Consider the following 21,257-nt stretch of genomic DNA (forward strand, 5'->3'; position numbering starts at 1 on the left):
GGGGGGGCAGAGCGTGGGGCAGCAGGCAAGGAGTGTGTATAGAGCTGGAGGCAGTGAGGAGAACTCAGAGCTGGGGTGGGGCAATGAGAGGGAAAGACCATTGGTCTGGGAATGGGGTGGCAGAGGACAACGTGTGTAGAGCTTGGTGCGGGGGAGGGGGGAAAGGAAGGCAAGAGAGCTCTGGCAGGGGTGCAGAGCAGGGGAGGGAGAGCTGTGGGCTCCCTCCTTAGGACAATTCTGGTTGTACCCCTGGCTGAAGCATAGGGAGAAGTAATCGGTGTTAGCAAAGGGCTTGGAGCTTAGTGAGAATAGGAACCAAATTCTTATTCCCTGTCACTGTCTGTTTCCTGCCCTGTTCCTGGGAAAGTGAAGCCATGCTAGCTGGATTGTAGGCTACTGTTTAGCCCATAGCAATTCCAGTAAAGTAGGAAAGTAGAGGGACAGTAAAAAGCACCTCAATCCTATAGCTAAACTTTTAGTCACATGAATGCAGTGGTAATTACAAATATACAAAGCAAAACGGCAGTGTTATGGCACATTGATTGCAAAGTTAGATATCACTTGTTTTATCTGCTTATGCATGAATCTGTTAGATACCGGGAGCAGAGCTAGTTGGAAAGTGGGGATTTTCCTAGAGAAAATGTTGACAAAAATGAAGAGAATGTCATTGTCATCCAAGTTTTCAGAAAAAAAAAGTCAGCTGAAAATTTAAAAAAATATAAAAAAACCCCGAGGGCCAGAAAACAAATAAAATGGTTTTGGCTGACATGTTTAGGGTTTTGGTCAACATTTTTCAGGTTTTTGGTTTTCAAGGAAAAACTGAAAAATGTTGAGGGAAGTAAACACTTTCCACAAACAACAGGGAGTTCTGTGGCATCTGCAAAAATAACAGATTTATTTGGGCATAAAATTTTGTGGGCAAAGACCCACTTCATTAGATGCACGTGACGAACTGACTCTTTGCCCATGAAAGCTTATACCCCAATAAATCTGTTAAGGCATGTCTACACAGCATGCCTAGACTGAGGTTATTCTGTAATAACGGCGAGCAGGAGGACTTCTTACTCTGACTCCTGTAACTTTAACTGTGATGATTCATTACTTACCTGATTGGGTCCAGTTTGAGTGCATTCTGCATTTCTATCACATCCACCGTTGTTCTCTAAGCAAGGGTTGATTTCTTTATAACCAAAACAATTGGAGAAAGCTCAGTGATTGCCAGATTCTCACTTCATTGATTACCTAAAGTAACCCATGCTAGGAATGCAGGTTTATGGCAAATGTAATTCATTTAGACTGATTCTCATTGCTACCCAATGCTCTCCTTGTAAGTATCTTTCACCTTTCTTGGCAAGAGCTGGAAACATGCAGATTGCTTTTAGAATGGTTCACAGTGAAGTTCAGTACAGTAATGTCTTGCCTACACTTAAAAAGCTGCACTGGCACATCTGCCCATTATATTGTCATTGCTCTAGCGCTTCAGTATAGACACTCGTATGTGGCTAGGAGGGGTCTCCCATTGGTGTAAGATCTCCAGACCTCGGAGAGCTAGCAGATATGTTGACTGCACAATTCTCTGATTGACATAGCACTGTTTGCAGTGCATGTTAGGTGAGTTGAACTACTTTGCTCAGGGGTGTGGATTTTTCATACTCTTGAGTGATGTAGTTATACTGACTTTATTTCCCTCTGTAGACTACACCTAAGTCTTTTATTCTTTTCCTGAATGAGTACAGTGCCTAAGGCCTGATCCAAAGCATCCAGTGAAATGGGTGAGAGTCTTTGACTTCATTAGGCTTTGCATTAGTCCTCTCCAGCAGTGACTTGAAGGTTAGGTCTCTTAGGCTATGTCTACACTACAAGGTTTTTGCGCAAAAACCAATAGAGTGTCCAACCTCAAGCACATTTTTGCACAAGAAAATCGACACAACAGAGGGCTTTTGCTGGTAGAGTTATTCCTCTCCCCATGAGGAATAACTCCTTTTTGCGCTACAGCTCTTGTGCAAAAAGGCAGGTGTGGACGCTCTGGAGGGGTTTTTGTGCAAGAAACCCCTATCGGAAAAAGCACAGGTGCACTGATGGCCACTCACAGAATGGCCATCAGAGCACCTGTGCTTTTTCCGATAGGGGTTTCTGTGAATGGCCATCAGAGCTTTCTTGCACAAGAGCATCCATGCAGTGTGGACGCTCTCTTGCACAAAAGCACATCATTTCTGTGATGCGCTTTGAGGTGTTTTGCGCAAGAATTCTTCTGTAAAAGGCTTCTTGTGCAAAAATCCTGCCATGTAGACAAAGCCTTAGATTTAAGGTGCAATTCACTGTTATGATTTCAGTGGAGTCATTTAATGCTTTGGAGATACTTACATTTTGCATTTCCTTTTAAACTTTCTTATAATTTTCTCTAAGGGAAGGGTATGTATATTTATCTGGAGAGTAATGTGTCTTTGGGGATCCATCCCATACACAGTGGACAGCATGAACTATTAATATACACGGAACATATATTGTGCAGATATCACTATAGCACTTCCCTGTCTTTCAACAAATGCCCGGATATAGCAATCCTTACCAAGACAGACTATTCCATCTCCAGTGTACCCAGCTGCACAAACACACACTCTGTTTCCCGGAGTAGTTCTTTTACACTCTGCTTTGATAGAACAGCCACCATTGCTGGTCTCACATGCGTCAATAACTATATAATGGGAAACAAAAAATGAAATCAATGTGCTGAGTTTGCTTTATAGGCAGACTAATCTCTGTCATGTCTCCAAAGGCAAAGGAATTTAGTGATATTTCCCCGACAAATAAACCTTTCTGATTTAAGAGTCCTTAGATATAATTAGAATCTTATACATACTACTTATAAACTGCAATAGGAAAAGGGGAGAAAGTGGCTTTCTATTGTGGAAAATAAGAAATAATCTGTCATGGGTTCTCCCATAAGTTCCTATTCTACAATGTTGCCTCGTCTAACTGCAAAAAATAAAGAGGGGGTTCTCCACAGTTTTCATGGGGTTCATAGAGATCCTTCCTACTTGTCCTTAGTTTGCAAACATTTACGCCTCCTATGATGGGATGTAATCCCTGTACTGGCACTGGAAAGGAAAGGCATCCTAAGAATAGTGATCCATGTCACTTGGATGTATTAAAGGGCATTGGCCTTGGGGGTTATCAGACTCTGAAATGTGTCTTGGCTGGAGGTTGAGGACATTACAGGGGCTGGAATTGGCTGAAGAATAAAAGCAGGAAATTGAGGCACAGCTGCTAGAATGCCACATGAACTACTAAGGGGGCCTGTTAGTGGGGCAACTCTGCTACACCTCTTCATTGGGAGTCAAATATCCTGCTGTTAAAGGAGGTTGGGGTGACTCTGCCAATCCTAGGATTACTCATTGGTGGGTATATTGCTTCTCCAATGCATAGGTTTCCTTGTCACTACCATCCTAATGAGACAGAGTCGGGCCATAGGAATCAAGCCCCCCAGGTTCTTGTTTGCTAGAGCTGAGCATATTCTACATGGCTAACAGGGTTTTCTGATAAAAACAACACTTCTCCAGTATTCTGTTAATGGTCATAAACACTGTACTCACACTAGTACAAGATGTAACATTTTCAACTATTGAAACAGCATAGTGTTTTCAATATGGATAGGGATGTAAAAAGTTTAACCAGTTAACTCCTAAGCTGATGTTTATTGGTTCTGGTTAACATTTAGTCCAGAGGGGGCTGGGAGACTGAAGCCAGCAGCTCGTGGGGGCCAAAGCTGGCTGTTGCCATTGGCAGCCCGTGAAGCTGGTAGCCCATAGGGCCCTCCTAGAGGCTTGTTACATGGTTAATATTTTTTAAAGTTTTTTTTGCATCCCTAATGTGGACAGCCCTACCAGATCACTAAGCCTGATTGTGATGGAAAGTCCCCATCAGGGGAGAAATGAAGACCGATATAGCATAAACATAAGGGTCTTAAAACATCTAGGTTCTGCAGCACTTTGGCTATTCAGACAGAAATTCTTGCCATTTCCTCAATCCTCCCAGACTTTCAGTTGTGCTGCACGATGTGAAGGTGGGAAGGGAGGGACTGGAGCCATCTGGTCCACTGTGTAAATTTAAAGCAGTGTAACAGCTGCTTTTATTGACCCCCTGCTGCTCACAATGCCAACAAGCTGTTCCAATAGCCAAAATAGCCAGACCACAGTGGACTGGCAACTTGTCCCATAACCTTTTTTTCACAGGACAGGGGCCAAGAGTAGATGAAATAGAGTCTTAGGTTGGTTCTATGCCACCACAGATGCTCCCTACCTATGGGGAATTTCTCAGTAGCAGATTAAACTGGCTTTCTAGCTGATTTGTGCCGCCAGGGTGTTGCAAAGCAGGGGCTAATGTCTGGCGTCAGGACACTGCTACCCAGCGTGGTTAGACAAATGCTCCATTGTTCCAAAGGGCATTATTTTAATCAGATAAAGTTTAGGGAATTAATTACACAGATTGCAGCAGAAAACAGTCTGTTTCATAAAGCTGGATTTTCCACTCTTTCAAAAGAACACCTGGGATTAATTGCAATTGACCCTTTTTTTTAAGGCTAGCCATAGAACAATTTTAATTACTCACCACAAATCAATTCAGATAAAACCAGAGGACTAGCCAGAAGTGCTACTGTATCTCCAATCAGCCTATGTTCATTAAACTGGGCCAGAAATAAAGAACAGACATAATCCAGGTTTCCCTACTCCAGAACTAACACATCTCCAGTTGTGCACAATATGTTCCCTTTCCCCCATTCTTTCCCTTCCACACAATATATGGACTCTTGGGGATTTCCAGTCCTTTGTTGTTGTGAAGCAGCACCTGTTGCAGTCTATTCATTCTGAATCAACTGGCAGCAAGTCCTCTTTTCACTCCTTATGTGGAAACGTGCATCTCTCAACACTCTTCTGCTTCACAGTGAACGCCAAGTGCTTCAAGCACATTCTTGGAAAGGGTCAAAAACAAAGTCCACTTGCCTGTACAGTGTGTTCCATTCCCTTGAAAGCCGGCTGCACACTTGCAATATGCAGTGCCGTTAGACATGAGGAGGCAGCTAGAGAGGAGAAAGGTGGAGCATTAGAAACCACTGGCTCTGGACTGTCATCATTGCTTTACTGCATCTTCATTTTTTATTGTTTGTATTACTGTGGCACCTCAGATCAGGTCATTGACCAGACACCCGTGGTGCTAGGTGCTGTGCAAACACTGAACAAGAAAACGTCCTTGCTCCAAGGAGCTTGCAATCTAACTACTGCGCAAGAATCAACAGATGGATACAGGGGAGTACAAAGAAGCTGAGAGACAATATTGGTCAGCATGACAGGCAGTGGTCTCAGCACACCAGTGGAGTAGCCATTGTTTTTTTGCAGGCAGAACAAACAAGGAGAGATTTAAGGAGGGTTTTGAAGGAAGAGAGTGTGGAATTTGCCTATATTTATGGGGAGCTCCTCCTATGTGTGAGGGGCAGCACAAAGGTTGTTCACAGGGGAGTGACGGAGGCTTGCACAGTTGGCCAGTGGAAGGTGGGAGTTAACAACACAATTGTATGACAGGGCTGCTTGTGATGCTAGAAACAGTCTCAAGAACTCTGGGGGCTCACTTCTGGTTGATATTTTATGTCCCGAAGGGCTACGGGACCGTTAAACTGTAGCTATTCCAACTCATGCTGGCGCATAAGCTCTTGGAGTCCATGATGGGGGAGTGGCCCAGAGCGCAGAATGGCTACACCTGAATGTCTACACTGCAGTTTTACAGTCCTGCAACTTGAGATCCATGACCCCAAGCCAGCTGGCAAGGTCAGCTGTGGGGGTTTCACTGCTGTGTGGACAGACTCGATAGCTCAAGCTTCAGCGTTTTAGTGAGACAGACAGAAGGGGAATCTCCTTGCAGTGCATTTTGGGAGGTTTTTTTTGGTTGGGGGGGGGGGGGTTTGTCTCCTTCCTCTGAAGCATCAAGGGGCCATGGCTGGAGATGGGACTCTGGGCAGGGAGGATCTAGGGTTGCCAGCTTCAGCGGAGAGGAGGTAAGCAGCATTTTCTTAGCCAGCCTGCCCTGGCTCCAGCTCTCTCCAGCCCCTCCCCTAGGGACCACCTCTCTGCCCTGCTGTGCCCTGATTACCTCCATCCCCTCTCTCTTGGATTGGCTCCCCTCTACCCAACTATCCCCCGATTGACCCAAGGCCCTTGCTCCAGACACTGGCTGGGTAGGCAGGCAGGCTCTGCATCATTTCCTCTCAACCCTGTATGGACCAGGGCTATGAGGTGGATGGAGTATTGTTTCTCTTAGGTACAAACAAAGGGAAGTTTTTCCTTCACTCAGCGCACCATCAACCTGTGGAACTCCTTGCCAGAGGTTGTGGTGAAGACTAGGACTTTAACAGGGTTCAAAAAAGAGCTAGATAGATTCATAGAGGTTAGGTCCCTCAATGGCTATTAGCCAGGATGGGTAGGAATGGCGTCCCTAGCCTGTTTGTCTGGAAATGGGTGACAGGAAAGGGATCACGTGAGGATTACCTGTTGTGTTCCCTCCCTCTGGGGCATCTGGTTTTGGCCACTGTCGGCAGACAAGATACTGGGCTGGATGGACCTTTGGTCTGACCCAGTATGGCCATTCTTATGTACTTGATTGTTGGTGCTTGCTCACATGCTGAGGGTTTAAGTGATTGCATATGTGATTGGGAAGGATTTTTCTCCCAGGTTAGACTGACAGTGACCTTTGGTTTTTTTTTGCTTTCCACTGCAGCATGTGGGGACAGGTCAGCAGCTAGGATTATCTGGGCATATCTTGATAATTTCTCTGCCATTGCTGGGGACATTGGCACTGGTGCACCTTGGTCCCTTTTGTTCTTTGCCTGTAGCACACAGTAGTCTGGTCTCTTGTGGGCTGTGACATTTTAGCTTGATTTCAGTTGTTGGATTTAGTGTTCGGGTGGTGCTGGATGCCTGTGATGTACAGGAGGTCAGACTGGATAATCACTTGGTCCCTGCCAGCCTTAATCTCTATGACTGTATCTTGGTAGCAAATGAGAGATGATAGGTAGAGTGGGAATAGACCACGAAGTTCCTTGAAAGAGAAGACATTGTTTGCTGCAATAGAGAAGGGGAAGCTAGGGGATGAATTCAAAGAGAAGGGTGATGTGGTCAAAGCGATGGGGTAGGAAAATGATCTTTGCAGTAGCATTCTGAATGGATATGAGTGAGTCAACATGTTTAATTTGAGCTGATGTGTGTGTGAGTGTGTGAGTGAGAGAGACACTGCACCTGAGGCCCTCTCCAGCATCCACATTCCCTGCCAGAGCCTGCACCCAAACTCCCTCCCAGAGCCTTAGGCAGGAGGAGGGAGGGGAGAGAGCTTAGGTGGGGAAGTGATGCTGGCTGTGTGTTTGGGGTACCACCAGAATGTCTACAAACCTGCCACCCTTGTGTACGTGGAAGGTAAAACAGCGATGAGCTAGCAAGTACAAGCAGGTTCTGAATGAGCTCTCCCCTGACATCTAGTGATGTACTGGGAGAAAGGACGTTAGGAGCAGGCTGTAGTTGTATAGACACATTCACTCTGCCTTGTAATCGCAGGCCAAACCACGACTCTAGTACCGTGCTCCGCTAACATGCATGGGAATTCAGTACCTCAATACAAATTTGGTTCATGGAGGAAGACTAGACTACTATAATCAAACTAGGCTCTCCAGATCTTAGTAGGGATGTTAAATTTAGATTAACTAATCGAATAGTCGGTGGGATTTCCATCGACTATTTGATTAGTCTATAAGGGCACCTTCGCCTTTGAACTGTAGCAAGAGCCCTACCTGGAGCATGGGGCTTCCTTTTGAAATGTACAAGAGCCCCAGTGGGAACCTTGTACATTTCAAAAGGAAGCCCCACAGGAAGCGTGGGATCAGCAGGGGATCCCGCTGTCCCTGCACTCCCTGGGGGGGACCCCGCTGGCCCTGCGCTCCCTGCGGCACCTGAGCCTTTGAAATGTACAAGAGCCCTGCTCTTGTATAACTTTACCTCAAATTCGTATTAAACAGCAGAGGGGTAGCTGTGTTAGTCTGTAACTTTAAAAAAAACAATGAGTAGTCCTCTCGCACCTTAGGGCATGTCTACATTACAGCATTATTTTGAAATTACTCCCCTTATTCCAGAATAACAAGATGAGCATTCACACAGCAAGCCCATTCTTTAGAAATTATTTTAAAATAACAGGCTTCTTATTTCTAAATAATAAACCCTCATTTCATGAAGAATAATGCTTATTTTGAAATAAATAGTGATAGTACGGATGCTCCACTGCTGCTATTTTGAAATAACTACTCCCCAGCGCCATTCAAAGTAATTACTCCCCACTGCTTCCTGGAGTTCTAAATTGAGGTAGCGCCTCCACATCAGGGGATCCTAGCTTGAACTAATTTCAAGGCTTCCCTGTAGTTTGGATGTGTTATTTCAAAATAATTATTTCAGGAGTTGTTATTCCAAAAAAACGTATTTTCAAGTACCCTTGTAAAGTAGGCATACCCTTAGACTTGAACAATATATATATATAATATAGTATCATGAACTTTCCTGGGCAAAACCCTCTTCCTCAGATAAGCAGAGCTATAAACTGCAGATAAGATAAATATTTAAATGAAGCTGCCAGCAAAGAAGAAAATCAGATTCTTGTACACGTTTGGGGCTCTCTGTTCCAGTTTTCCTGATTGTCTAATAATAAGCAGTCAGCACATAAAAGGTGAACTTCTAAAGTAACAACATTGCTCTCTGAAATCCTAAGATAACTTAGCCAGCATCTCTCTGGGGCTATGGTGGCAGACTGGATTCCCTACAGCAAAGCCCAGATTTCCAAAGGAATTTAGGTGTAGCTCCACTCACCAATGCAAAGCCTAAGTGATTTAGACAGCCAAGTCCCATTTTCAAAAGTGGCTTATGCACTCAGTAGCCCATGCCCCATTGACTTTCATAAGATTTAGGTCCCCACTGGCTAGATTCAAAAAAGTACTAGCCACTAGGTAGGTGCCTAACTACCACTTTCCAGGCCTCAATCCCAGAATCAGGATCCACCTGGGGTTCACAAAACTCAGGCTCGACTGCCACCTAAGCCTGCAGGCACAGACAGATACGTGCTCAGTGCCTACATTAAAGTAAAGGAAAAGGTCCCTAAGAACATACGTCACTGCAGCCCTATGCTGGATTTTTGGACATCAAAGCCACTGTGCTATTCATGAACTGGGGCAAGCCAGGTGCTCCTCTGCCTAACTCATCTGCAGGGCCCAATCCTATAGGCATGTTTAGCGGTTGCATACCAGAACAGGCCACACAAGTAAGCTCCCAGAACACTGGGGGGTAGGAGAAAGAGTGGGTGGTCTCTTGGAACTTTTAGCCCTGTGGTTAGGGTACTCACCTGGGATGTCAGACACCCCTGACTGAAGTGCCCCTTCCACCTTGTGGAGAGTGGGGGGGAAGAGAAGGGGTCTGAACAGGGATCTGCCTCTGCTCATGTGAGGCCCTAGTCACTGAGCGATGGCCTATTCTGATGTAGGACTCTCTGTTATAATGGGAGGCACTGAGTCAGAGAGCGAGTGAGTAGGGATGAATCTGTAGCCTGTTGGTCAGCTGGGAGTCTCAGGACCCAGCCCCGCTGCTCCAATGACTTTCTAAATGATTTAATCCACAATGGAACAGCCTCAACAAGAGAGACTATAGGACCATTCCCTCCAAATATCCCTTAGCCCAGTGGTTAGGGCACTCTGCTGAGAGGTGACAGAGCTCTCTTCAGATCTCTTTTCCTTATCAAGAGTGGGGGAAGGGATAGATCGTTACTTTCCAGGTGAGTAACCTAATCACTGAGCTAAAAGTTACCCGCAGTGAAGGTACCTAATGCCAAGAGAGGCTTTGCAAACAAGGATCTTAAGCAGAGGGAGATCTATCCCTTCAGCCCAGATTTAGGCACTGAGAGAGACAGGGCTTAGCTCACCCTGCAGTATCTCCTGTTATCTAGCCAAGGGAATCATTTAGGATGTAGACAGCTGTCTCTCCACATTCACTGGATAGGGAACTTAAGCATTGAACTCAGGCTCTGTGAATCCCAGTGATTTTCTAGGTGCTTAAAAATTAGGCAGGGTGACATGCAGCACTAGGTTCACTGGTGAATCTAGCCCTCTGAGTGCCTACATCCCTTCTGAAAACAGCATGTAGCTGTCTAATCACTGAGCTTTGCAACATTGAGGGGACCAATGCCTAAGTATCTCTGAAAATTTGGCCTTACCGGATTTGATTTTGGTGGCGACTTGCCCTTTTGAAAATGTATTTTCTCTATTACTGTGTGAACACTGAACTTTTAAGGTTGGTCCATCACTACTATATTATCCTTGCAAAGTGCGGTGAAACTGCTAAAAATGGGAAGCATAAGAAGTGATAATGGGAGAATATGCATAATCTGTGTAGATAGTGGGGAAATATGAAATATAAAAACAAAGAACATTCACATTATACTATGAGAATGTGCTTCAAAGTGGTCAGATTTCATACATACTTAGCGCTGGTGTGGCATGTGCTGTTGCATGCATCATTTTTGATTTCTGGAAGAGACAAAATGAATGGTTAGTTACTTTAATGCAAATCAACATTCTAAAACTATACGTTCATTTTCCGTGGTTGCGCAAACTTGTCCTTCATTTTTCTTCTGTAAGGTCCTTTTCTGTTATTCTTATGTAGTGCTGACTGGCAGAACCAAACCTATGACTCCTGGAGCATAGTGAATAAACCTCTACCACTTGACCTAAAAGCCAGCTGGCTCTCAGCTAAGGCTGTGTAGAACACACTCATTCTTTCTCTCTGTAAGTGGTCTCAGTGTCACTACATAGAACAGCACACCACACCCAGTAGGTGTGTGGGTTATGCTTACACTAAATAATGCCTTATTGCCCCAGAAGTCCCATTGAAATCCCTGGGAATACTTGGAGTAAGATATGGGCCAATTTGAGTAAGGGTGAAATTCTTCCTTCTGTATAAGTCAACATGATGCATATGCTATGCATTACAGATGTCCTGTTTGGGAAGGTATGTGGGATGAAAGTGATACGCCTGGGTTGCATTTCTTTCCTGCCATTTTACTTATTTTTAAAAAATTAAAGATAAACATATCAGTTAGTACAATTGTTATATAAGCAGGGAAAAGGAGGTTATCAGAAAGATGACTGAAAGGTGCACAAAATTATCAAAGCAGTGTGAATTAGGGATTACAGTACATTTACAAACTGATATTATAAAACTCATCAGTGGCTTATCTTTACACCATTTCTACAACTTGGCCCAACATTCCTCAGGCAGTTCCTCTGCTCCTCTAAAATGGGTTCATACTGGTTCTTTTAATTCTTCTATTCTGTCAAGCCTATTTCGCAAGCATAACGGGGTAGTACAGCTATCCAGCTCATTGTATCTGATTTAATTTCCCTGCTTTCAATCTCATCCTAAAATTCTCTCTTCTTCCCCCTCTACCTGCCTTTGGGTAGGATTCACCTCTGTGCAGAGACAGCATAAGGGCTATTCACTGCACAAGGCCCATTTAAGCCCCCAGAATAAAGCATTAGTGAGACTTGAATGGCGCAGAAACTTTGTGCTGACTGTTGCACAGGGGTATTTTGCCATTACTATATTATTGATGGTCTTCCTTAGCTCAATATTGCAGCTGTATCAGGGAGCTTCTAGACACAGATTTTTGTCTCTTTTGTGCTTATTTTGTTGACTGTGATTATTTACTGTGTTTCCTTTGGAAGTCTTGCCCAGTGCCTTGCTATTGAAGATGCTCTATTTTATCTAACAAGTAAATTTTATGTAGCATCTACCATTGTGGTTTCCATGCAATGATTTGTGTTGCATGTGAGGCCACAATTAAGCATGCTGGTTTGAGGTTTGCAAAGGAGCCCAAGGCAATTAGTTATTCAAATCCAAGTGAAATTCTATGGGAGTTGGGGGTCTAATTATTTTAGGTCCTTTTGAAAATTCTAGCAGAATCAGCTTTCTATTCTAAGTCCTGGTCTTAGTCTCCTACCAACTAATTAAAAAAGAACTGTCCTTTACAATCAAATAAATATTTATAAAGCAACACGTAACATTGCATTGCTGAAACCAATGTATTGAAGGAGTTAATAGTAGAAAATTCTCCTCTACAAATATTGCAAATTTAGTCTACATGAGAATTCTGTCTTGAAAAGATCATGGATGCATTAGCTATAGACACACAAAGGGATATGTATAAGTGTGAAGCTTGTCAATTGGCTTGCATGATTCTCCCTTACCGTTGATGGCTAATTCCCTTCACACAGGCCTGAAAGCTTTTCAAAGACATTTACAGTTAGGCTGAGGGCCTCATTGCCTTTCTGTAGCTTTGGGAGGCTGCTTGTTATCTATTATTGTGGGAGAGAACCTCAAGTAAATTGTGCATTGGGATGTATTCCTTACTGCTGCTCTGCATTCCATAACACATACTGGCCAGGTCTACACTAGGACCTCCGTCCGAAATAACACCCCCAAGTTCAAATTAATAAGTGGTGCATCCACACTTCCAAGCCCATTATTCTGCAATAAGGGGCCGTGGAATTCACACTCTGTACGCCTGCTTTTCATGAGGAATAATGCTAATTCTGAACTTGTAAGTCCGAAATAACGTAGTCCGATGCTCCGGTGCCACTAATTCAAACTTATTGGCCTCTCAGAGGCCTCCTGCAGCTCCTCAGAGTGCTTCCTGGGGCTCATTAACTGAGTCTGCCTCAGACTAATTTCGATGCTTCCCTGTCGTGAGGACAACACAAGTTTGAATTTGTTAAATCGGGCATTCTTAAGTCAAATTTAGTAATTTTGAAATAATTTCCTAGTATAGTCTGGGCCACTAAGAGTTCATCAGAGAAAGAAGGCGGCACACTTACCGCTCTCACAGTTCACGCCTCTCCAGCCAACGTCACACTCACAAGAGCCATCTCCTTCAATCCCACTGCTGCATTTCCCATGGACACAAGCACATTCTAAATGCACAGAAGTAAGTAAACCACTTAAAACATGCATTGTAACATAGAGTGTGCATAGCAGAGCAACAACTAAAACACTAGATGGTTGGCCTACATGCACTTTCCCTACACTCCATTTTCTAAGGTACTTTGCTTAGTTGTACATCTCTATTTTATCAACATTCAGTACAGATACCTATACTATTTTCATACACAGAAGCATATAAATGATTCGCTGCCTAAAGGTTTGGATGTTTTCCTTCATTTATGACCATCTTGACTATGTTTGCATTTGACTGTTTCCCTCCTCCCATGACTGGCAGAATGGACTTAAAATAATGTGCATGGTTTCTACATGTGCAGAATGCACATGCTTTTGTAATACACTTATAAACTCTTCCCTCATAACCCAAAAGGCTCCTTTTTGTCTTTGCTGCCATCAGGTAGACTGCAGCATGAGCAGTGAAGCCACAGCAGTGAAGCCACAGCCACCTGGGTGGCAAATTGTGTTGTACAAGCCTATCTACGACTATTGGCATTTACTTGAGCAGCCAGCCCATGCCTTAACTCCCCTTTTCTTCCTTTGAAATCCCCCCTTCGTAAGTAGTAATCTACATAGAGACAGGTGCGCAGCTTGTCTGTTTGCCAGTTAACAGAGAATAAATTTAAAGGCATAATTGTGTCAAGTTTCTGTTTCCAGTTAGGACTTTTTAACTGTAAATGACAGACATGAGTCATAAAAAGAGCACTAAGGGGGAGATACACGCAGTATCCTGCCTTGTTATTAGTTGCTAGACTAGTGGCTCTCAACTTGTGGCCCACAGGCCACATAAAGCCTAATGAGCACATGGCTGTGGCCCAGCTTAGCTGTGTGCTAAAGTGGGGACTGGCACCATAGGCTATGAGTGGGCTGCGTGAGTGGCCCTCCATCTCAGTGGGCCACAAGGCTGTCGTAACCAAGATGGTCGCCTGGGATAGGGTAGTTTTGCTAATAGCACTTGCATACCTAGAATTCGCGGGGTGGGCCAAGTGCTTTGATTAGATGCAGAGGGAGGGCCTGGCTCTCACAGTCAAACTTGTGTGCAACCAGCACGCACCTCACTTCACATGACCTTGCTTTATGTGCATGTCATTTTAGTAACACCAGTAGGAAAAAAAAGATGTGGATGGAAACCAATGGAATCGGGCATGGGCAATGGTAAACAAAATATCTTACAGGCCACACATAGAATCCCAGTGGGATGCAGGTTGCCCACCACAATGCTCAAGGCTGCAGGCATGTGGGGATCCACCAGATTCCTGGCTACTGCCCAGCATAGCAGGGTCAGGGTTGCTGGCCTGCCCTGAGCAGTGGTAGTCTGGGGTCCAGGTCTCCCAGCCAGCTCCATGGGGTCGGGGGAGGGCTCATGTTAGGGGTCCAGCAGTGGGGCTTCAGGGCTCATGGCGGGGGTCCAGAAGCATTGTCCAGGACATCTGGCTGGCTGTGGAGATCTGGAGTAGATGCCCAGCCCCACAAGCTCTGGGGTCTGGGGCAGCTGTGTGGTGGGTGGTCTGAGGTTCCCAGCTGGCTCTGTGAGCTCCAGTGGCTGGAACAACTGCCTAGTGGGGGCTTGGGCAGCTGGTCTGGGCTGCTATGAGGGGTCTGGGACTGCCAACCAGCCCCAAATGGTCTGGGGCAGCCACCCGTCCGTGTGAATCGCAGGATCCGGGGCAGCGGCACAGCGGGGGTCCAGGGTTAGGATCAGGGCTGCTGCTGCTGCCCTGCCACCCAACTCCTGTGGCCCAGGTAACATATTGTGACACATGTGGCCCACAATGTGTATTAAATGAGAACCACTGTGCTAGACCAAGGCAGTGGCCTGCAGGCTCAGCAGGTGGAGCCAAAGAGTAGAGAAGTGTTGGGAAAATCAGAGGTGAGGGGAAATACAGGAGGCCCCAGAGATCTGACCGCCCGAGTTCCGACCCCCTGCACTTACAACCATTTTTGTAAGTGCGGAAGGGGCCGGAACCCCCGACTTACATCCTCGGCCCGCATTTACAATGGCACACGGCGCCTATCGCAAATGAGGGTTCGAGTTACAACTCCCCCAACTTGTGATGCTTCCTCCAGAACCAGTCGTGTCGCAAGTCGGGGACCTCCTGTGCCATCAGCAGAGTCAGCGAAGGAGCTGTTGTGGTATGAGACTGGCCCACTGTAATGTGCACATGTGGCTTGCTAAGGATGCCACTGGTGGAAATACAATAATGACAAGTGTGCTTTTTGACAGATCACAGGGAAAGAGATTGTCACCTCCTCAGGTGAAAGGCTTAAGGTCAAACTTCTTAATTTTAAACTAAACTATATGGCATACAGTGTCGTAAGCTCTTCACAACTTCATTTCATGCTCATGGTATTTGGTGCTTTCTATAAAGGCCCAGTTCCAGTTAATCATGGAAGCATGATTGAATCTCTGCTTTCATTTAAAAATAATAATAAAAAACCCATCTACATGTTTTGTTAGTCTTTGAAGTTTTTCCTGTTACAGACTAACTCGGCTATTCCTCTGAAGATTAAAAAAAAAAAAAAAAAAAAAAAAAAGGAATTTTCCAACTCTTCTGGCTACAGAGAAAACTAAAAAAATGTCTTGCATGTAACCTAAGCGCTCAAGCATGAACGAACAAAGAAACAAGCAAACAAACACAAATACCTCCCTCAATTTTTTAGAGACAGTCATTTTTTTTTTTTACTCAATTTTTGAACATTTGGTGCTAGCTATATTGGGTCTAGTCTTCCCTGGGAACTTGCAAATACCCCCTCTCTTTCTCACTACATTTTATATAACATGTATGCATATAAAGAAAGGCTGATTTGCCTATCTCTTACACCATTTTACACAGGTGTAGCTTGAGTGATTTCAGTGGTGTTATTCCTGATTTACACCAGTATAAGTGGGAAGAAAATTAAGGCTTAGAAGGCTGAGAAGATATCAGAGGCAAGGGGTTGAGAGAGCTGAATCATATAAATTTCAGAGATTTTTGACTTGTCACCTTTCAGACTATCAAGCTTTGAGAAGATATCTGCATAATCTGGAGGATTAAGTACCTTGATCACAGTTGCGACCATATTTGCCTTCAATACATTTCTCACAGGCTGTTCCATTAAACCCCTCTTCACATTCACACATGCCTGTGCCATTAACACCATCCAAGCAGATGCCATTTCCAAAGCAGGCATTTCCACTTTTCCCTGGACAGGGCTGGCACTGTTGACCAAAGAAACCTGCGCAGCATTCTCGAGTCTGAAATGGAGAAACAACATAACAAAGACTAGAATTGGGACTTTAAAGCCACTTCCCAGTATAGGAAATGGTGAAGTGCCAGAGATTTCAGTAGAGAAACACAGTCTCTCCTGGGGCTGGTTCTTATGTATTGGCATGTGAGCAAAACTTTCCCCTGCATGGCATCACTCCTGCTCTATGGGCTGATAGAGAGAGGCTATGGCCCACCTCTGCTTCCTTTTCAGACTCCTGCTCCCTAGTGGGGAGTGTGCCCAACTAGTTCCCCACAGTGCACTGGGTGTAGTGGTTGCTGGGTGGAGAAGGTTTGAAGAGGTACCTGTACTGTAACCTCTGCTCCCCTTCCCTATTCCTGCACAGTACCACAGTGCTGAACTCTTGAAACTGTCGGCCCCCTCTTAAACTTGGAGTTGGCCATGAAAATGGATTTGCTAACTTGAAATATATTTCACAGGACATCTGAGGAAAAGAATAGCCCCGAATTGGGAAGAAAAGGCAAAATTTGATTTTTTTTCCCAACAAAAATCCTCAGAAAAAAAAAACATTTTGTCATATAAAATGTTCTGTTTTGATAAATTCAGAATGTTTTACTTCACATTTCATCCTTTGTACATGTAATTTAAAAAATATAAAATAAAGTAAAATATAAAACAAAACATTTTTTCCAAATGAAAAAAAATCAAAGCTTTCGGTTGTGAAAATATCACAATTGGATCACTTGCCATTTCCAAAACTGTTTTTTCAGTTTAAAAAAAAATTAAAATCTCTAATTTTGTGACAGCATTTTCTGACAGAAAACTTTCAATGAAAATTTTTTAACCTGCCCTATTAAACTTCTGATCACTCCCCATAACTGTAAGCTATTTTATTAAGAGGCCTACTTAGAAAGTCATTAATTCCTGGGGCTGGGACTTCCTTTTTGTACTGTGTTTGTACAGTGCCTGGCACAGTGGGGTCTTGGACCATGCCTGGGGCTCCTAGCACTGCCATAAAACACATAGCCCTGGTCTATACTAGGGAGTTATTTTGAAATTATAATAAGTTTATATATAGAATACATTTGAAATAATAAGTGGAACATCTGCACTACCAACCCTGTTATTTTGAAATATGGGGCTGTTTATTTAAAAATCTGTACTCCTGCTTTCCTTGGGAATAATACTTATTTCAGCATAGAATTAGTGTGGATGTTCCACTGCTGCTATTTCAAAATAATTACTCCCCAGTGTTTCCTGGGGCTTTAAGTCGAAGTAGCATGTCCAATTAACAGAGCCTGCCACGGAGTAATTTCTAAGCTCCCCCGTAGTGGAGACATGCTATTTTGATTTTCTTATTTAGGGAGTTATTTTGAATTTAGTTATTTTGAAATAGTTTCCCAGTGTAGACATGCCCATAATAAGTAACAATGATTAATAATACTTACAATGATAGTTTTAATACATTTAGGCTGGCACCCAATATGGATGGATGTCCTTCCAAAAAAGTTTTCAGTATAGATGCAATATTTCTTCTCTCCTAGCTGTGCAAAAGTTTGCAAGATAACCGCTTCAGTGTTTAATATCGCACAACTATTTTTAGACATTTAACAATGGTATCAACTTTGTGTAAACAATATACTCCAGGCATCCACAGTCAGCCCTTAGTGGTAAATAAATTCATATCATATACTAAGAAAATATTCTCTGTGTAAAAATAAAGTAGGCAGATAATTAGCTTAATAATTTATAGTCAATTTAGCCAAGTGCCACCGGGCAAATCATTTCAATTTAAAATTAGTCATCTTTGTCCACAATTTAAACTGAAAGCTATTTGAAAATATCATTTCTTCTGTTCTTTATTTTTTCTTTTCTGGCATTTTTCTGCACTTCCTAGATGTTTCTGGAAAAGGATGTGCCAAAATACTGTGAAAATGGCTGTTCTTTCATTATTCTAAACCTGGACAGAAACAGGAAATGCTACAAATCTTGGGAAAGCTTGTTCTAATAAGACAGACAGCCTGAGTTTGTAGTTCCAAGGAGTTCAGATAAATACGCAGATGACTGGATATTTATTAGAACTGAATTGCCATAATTCTCAAAATTTGTCCATCATTATTTTAGTAGGATTTTGCTAACCAATTCTCTGAATGGAGGAAAGTTAACAGTAATTGTGTAGATTTTGTGATCACGTTATTGGAATAATAAATAAATAAATATATAGGAAAAAATACATATACTTAATCTAGATTCCCTAAATCAACCCAGTTTTAACTTAACCATAAAGAGGAATTTGCCCATAAAAATCCGAGGATGATATGATTCCTAGTGACTATTTGACTTCCTAAGGATATTTTCTTGCCATAGACCTATCCTCACTGGACAGAAAATGAAGTGTCTAGGAAACTGATATCTGGGTGATAGAAGAGATAAGAGTTTCTCATTAAACAGTCAAAACACTGTAACATTATTGCCTCACATGGTGCAGATCATGTGCCTCTTTCCTCCACTCTCATGGCATAAATGGGCCAAAACCAAAAAACCAAGCAAAACAACAACAAAAGTAAACCAACCATGCACAATAGGGCTTTCTCTTGCTTGGAACATTCCCTAGCTGGCACAGAGTCAGTATAGTGGGCTCTGTTCTATTTCCGGTATCCCACACAATGTAGGTGCTGGGAGGGAGTAGAGCAAACACTTTCGAAAAGTCTTGTGGTGGCTCTAAAGTGTACTAGGGTTTGAATGGCTCCCAGCTGCCTCAGGGATTGAAGCAGCATAAAAATATCTTTAAATTACCTTGATTCCCCCATCCTGGAGCCTGAGCCAAGAATGGCTCAGCTGGATTCAAGCATCAGAGCTGTTGAGTCTGATTAAAATAAACTAATAGGGTCAAAATCACTGATGTAATTCCATTGAAATTAATGGGGTTATATTAGGGGTAAACTTGGCCTATTAAAATCTCTCTGTATTTTGTATTGCAAGTGATACAAATGATGTGCATTTAGGATTAATTATAAAATACTTACAAATTCTTTCGTTCCAGGAGGGCAGCGTGATCGATACAAACACAGAGTGCACTTTTCCTGGCAAACACAGACAGGATACAGTTAAAGGTTTACACCACGGCAGATTGTTTCAGTCAGTTTCTATTCCCAGCCCTTGGGTGAGTCAGGAGTTATAACAAGTGAAAGATTCTCACTTTGGAAAACTAAATATCAAAGACTATCACGGCAGCTGGAGTGGGTGCACATCACAGCAGAAATGTAGGGATTTCCAACAGGAAGGTTCCCACCAAGACTTCTCCTTGTGGAGAAGTATAAAGGCTCTGCAGCATTTCCAACAGCCAAAGGAATATCTTGTTCCAAAGGAAACCCATCCCAAAGAGCTCTTCATAGCAATAATATTAGGGGGCAGATTCTGGTCTCTGGCTCTGTCTGCAACATAATAGTAATTAAACCGCACAAGTGGAAGGGCGAGCTGTCTTAGTAAGGCAGTTAGGGATTGATTCCACTCTCACAGGGGAAAACCCTGTGGGTGAAGAGCCAACTATGCACCTAAACCCTGCTTCATCAAAGCACTTAAGTGTGTGTTTAAGTACATGCTTGACATCACTCCTGTTCAGTTATACACATGCTTACATCCCATTGACTTCAAAGGGACATAAGGACATGCTTAAGTGCTTTGCTGAATCAGGGCCCTAGTTGGGGGAAGTTTTCTAGGGAGATTCAAGTGTCTATACTGAGGAATCTAGGCGTAAGGCTGAGCATAGGGAAAAGTAGGAGACTAGAAACATTTGCCTGACAGCAAAATGTGCTAGTTTGTGCAATTGCCTCCCAAGGCAAACAACAGACGCCCCAAAGCAAAATCTGAACAGGACAGAGCACAAAGCTTGCAGAGTAAAATGCCTTTTTCAAGTCTAATTTCTGTGCTGCGCCAGTCTTAAGAACAAACAAAGTGAACAATCTATGGGCAGTCCTATTTGCCTCTCCATCAAGAGAACCATTGACTGCCAGCCCCATGGAAAACCACAGTGTGTTCTCCAGAGCCAGTGCTTAATTTGTGCCAGGGCTTGTCAGTGCTGAGCCCCAGCGCCTCTTCCAACAGCCAAACTTGGCAGTTTATAGCATTAGCATGTCTGGGCTTGCTGCCTCGGTGGTGAGTAAAAAGATTGCTTCAGCCCCAGCCCTTCTGTCTTTACAATTTAAGCACTGGTCATTGCAGTTTGTGGATTGGTCTGATTTATGTGAAGAATGCAAGGGGAAGGCTTCATCAGAGCCATCCTGTCTATAGGACAGCTTTGGGGCAGCCTCCCCAGGCCCTGCACTTTGTGGGGTCCCATGACAGCACTGAACTATGGATGGAGCCTAGCACAGAGTGGCAGAAGGGGTCACCCCTCCCCCCCACACTCACCAAGGTGGCAGAAGGCAGTATCATGGCAGCCTGCTACCCTCCCTGCTTCCTACTTCAAATAAGAGATCCTCCGGATTAGGGCTTTATTCCGGAGGATCGGGCCAGTCTAGACGCTTTTTTCCGGCTTTTCCCCAAGCCGGAAAAAAGTGGCGGCCATCTTTATTTAAATCCCGTGGGGGATATTTAATTCCCCCGAGGATTTTCCTATTCCGAAGTTTAAAATTAGCCTGCCCCTTTCGAAAAAGGGGCCAGTGTAGACGTAGCCGATGTGTGTAGAAAGAATTTGCATCTCAGAATAGAAAGAGCAACTTCTCTCCCGTATAAAGTTTTGTTAGGAAGTTATTTTCACTAAGCAAAAGTGGACAAACCCAATTGGTGTTTATGAAAGCAGTGGGTTAATGTGGACCCTTACTGATGTACTGAAATCTGACCAAGACAGCCAGATTTACTTACTACTGTGATGCTGTTATTGTGTTCAAGCTGTTACTCTACTGACTGCAGAATCAAAGTAATTTTTATATGATATCGAAGCTACTGCAGGAGTTTATTGTGGAAAATTCTAACATTTCTGCCTGG

General features: G+C 43.6%; 1 protein-coding gene across 3 annotated transcripts in view; it reads right to left on the minus strand.

Annotated features, from left to right (window-relative positions):
- The window catches only part of STAB2 (stabilin 2), a 142,023-nt gene that overhangs the window by 44,650 nt on the left and 76,116 nt on the right, over positions 1-21,257 (minus strand). For 2 of the 3 annotated variants that reach the window (XM_075938882.2, XM_075938875.2), the window contains 8 exons: positions 19,298-19,354; positions 17,720-17,815; positions 16,104-16,299; positions 12,944-13,039; positions 10,552-10,597; positions 5,001-5,077; positions 2,570-2,695; positions 1,107-1,180 (listed from right to left, as the gene is read on the minus strand). In XM_075938882.2, the coding sequence (XP_075794997.2) occupies positions 1,107-1,180; positions 2,570-2,695; positions 5,001-5,077; positions 10,552-10,597; positions 12,944-13,039; positions 16,104-16,299; positions 17,720-17,815; positions 19,298-19,354 (768 nt within the window). Of the gene's footprint in view, positions 1-1,106; positions 1,181-2,569; positions 2,696-5,000; positions 5,078-10,551; positions 10,598-12,943; positions 13,040-16,103; positions 16,300-17,719; positions 17,816-19,293; positions 19,355-21,257 lie in introns of all 3 variants that reach the window. The other variant, XM_089781718.1, reaches the window with a different exon arrangement.

This window comes from Pelodiscus sinensis, chromosome 1 (assembly GCF_052426305.1).
Source record: "Pelodiscus sinensis isolate ZL-2025 chromosome 1, ASM5242630v1, whole genome shotgun sequence".
Classification (NCBI taxonomy): Eukaryota; Metazoa; Chordata; order Testudines; family Trionychidae; genus Pelodiscus; species Pelodiscus sinensis.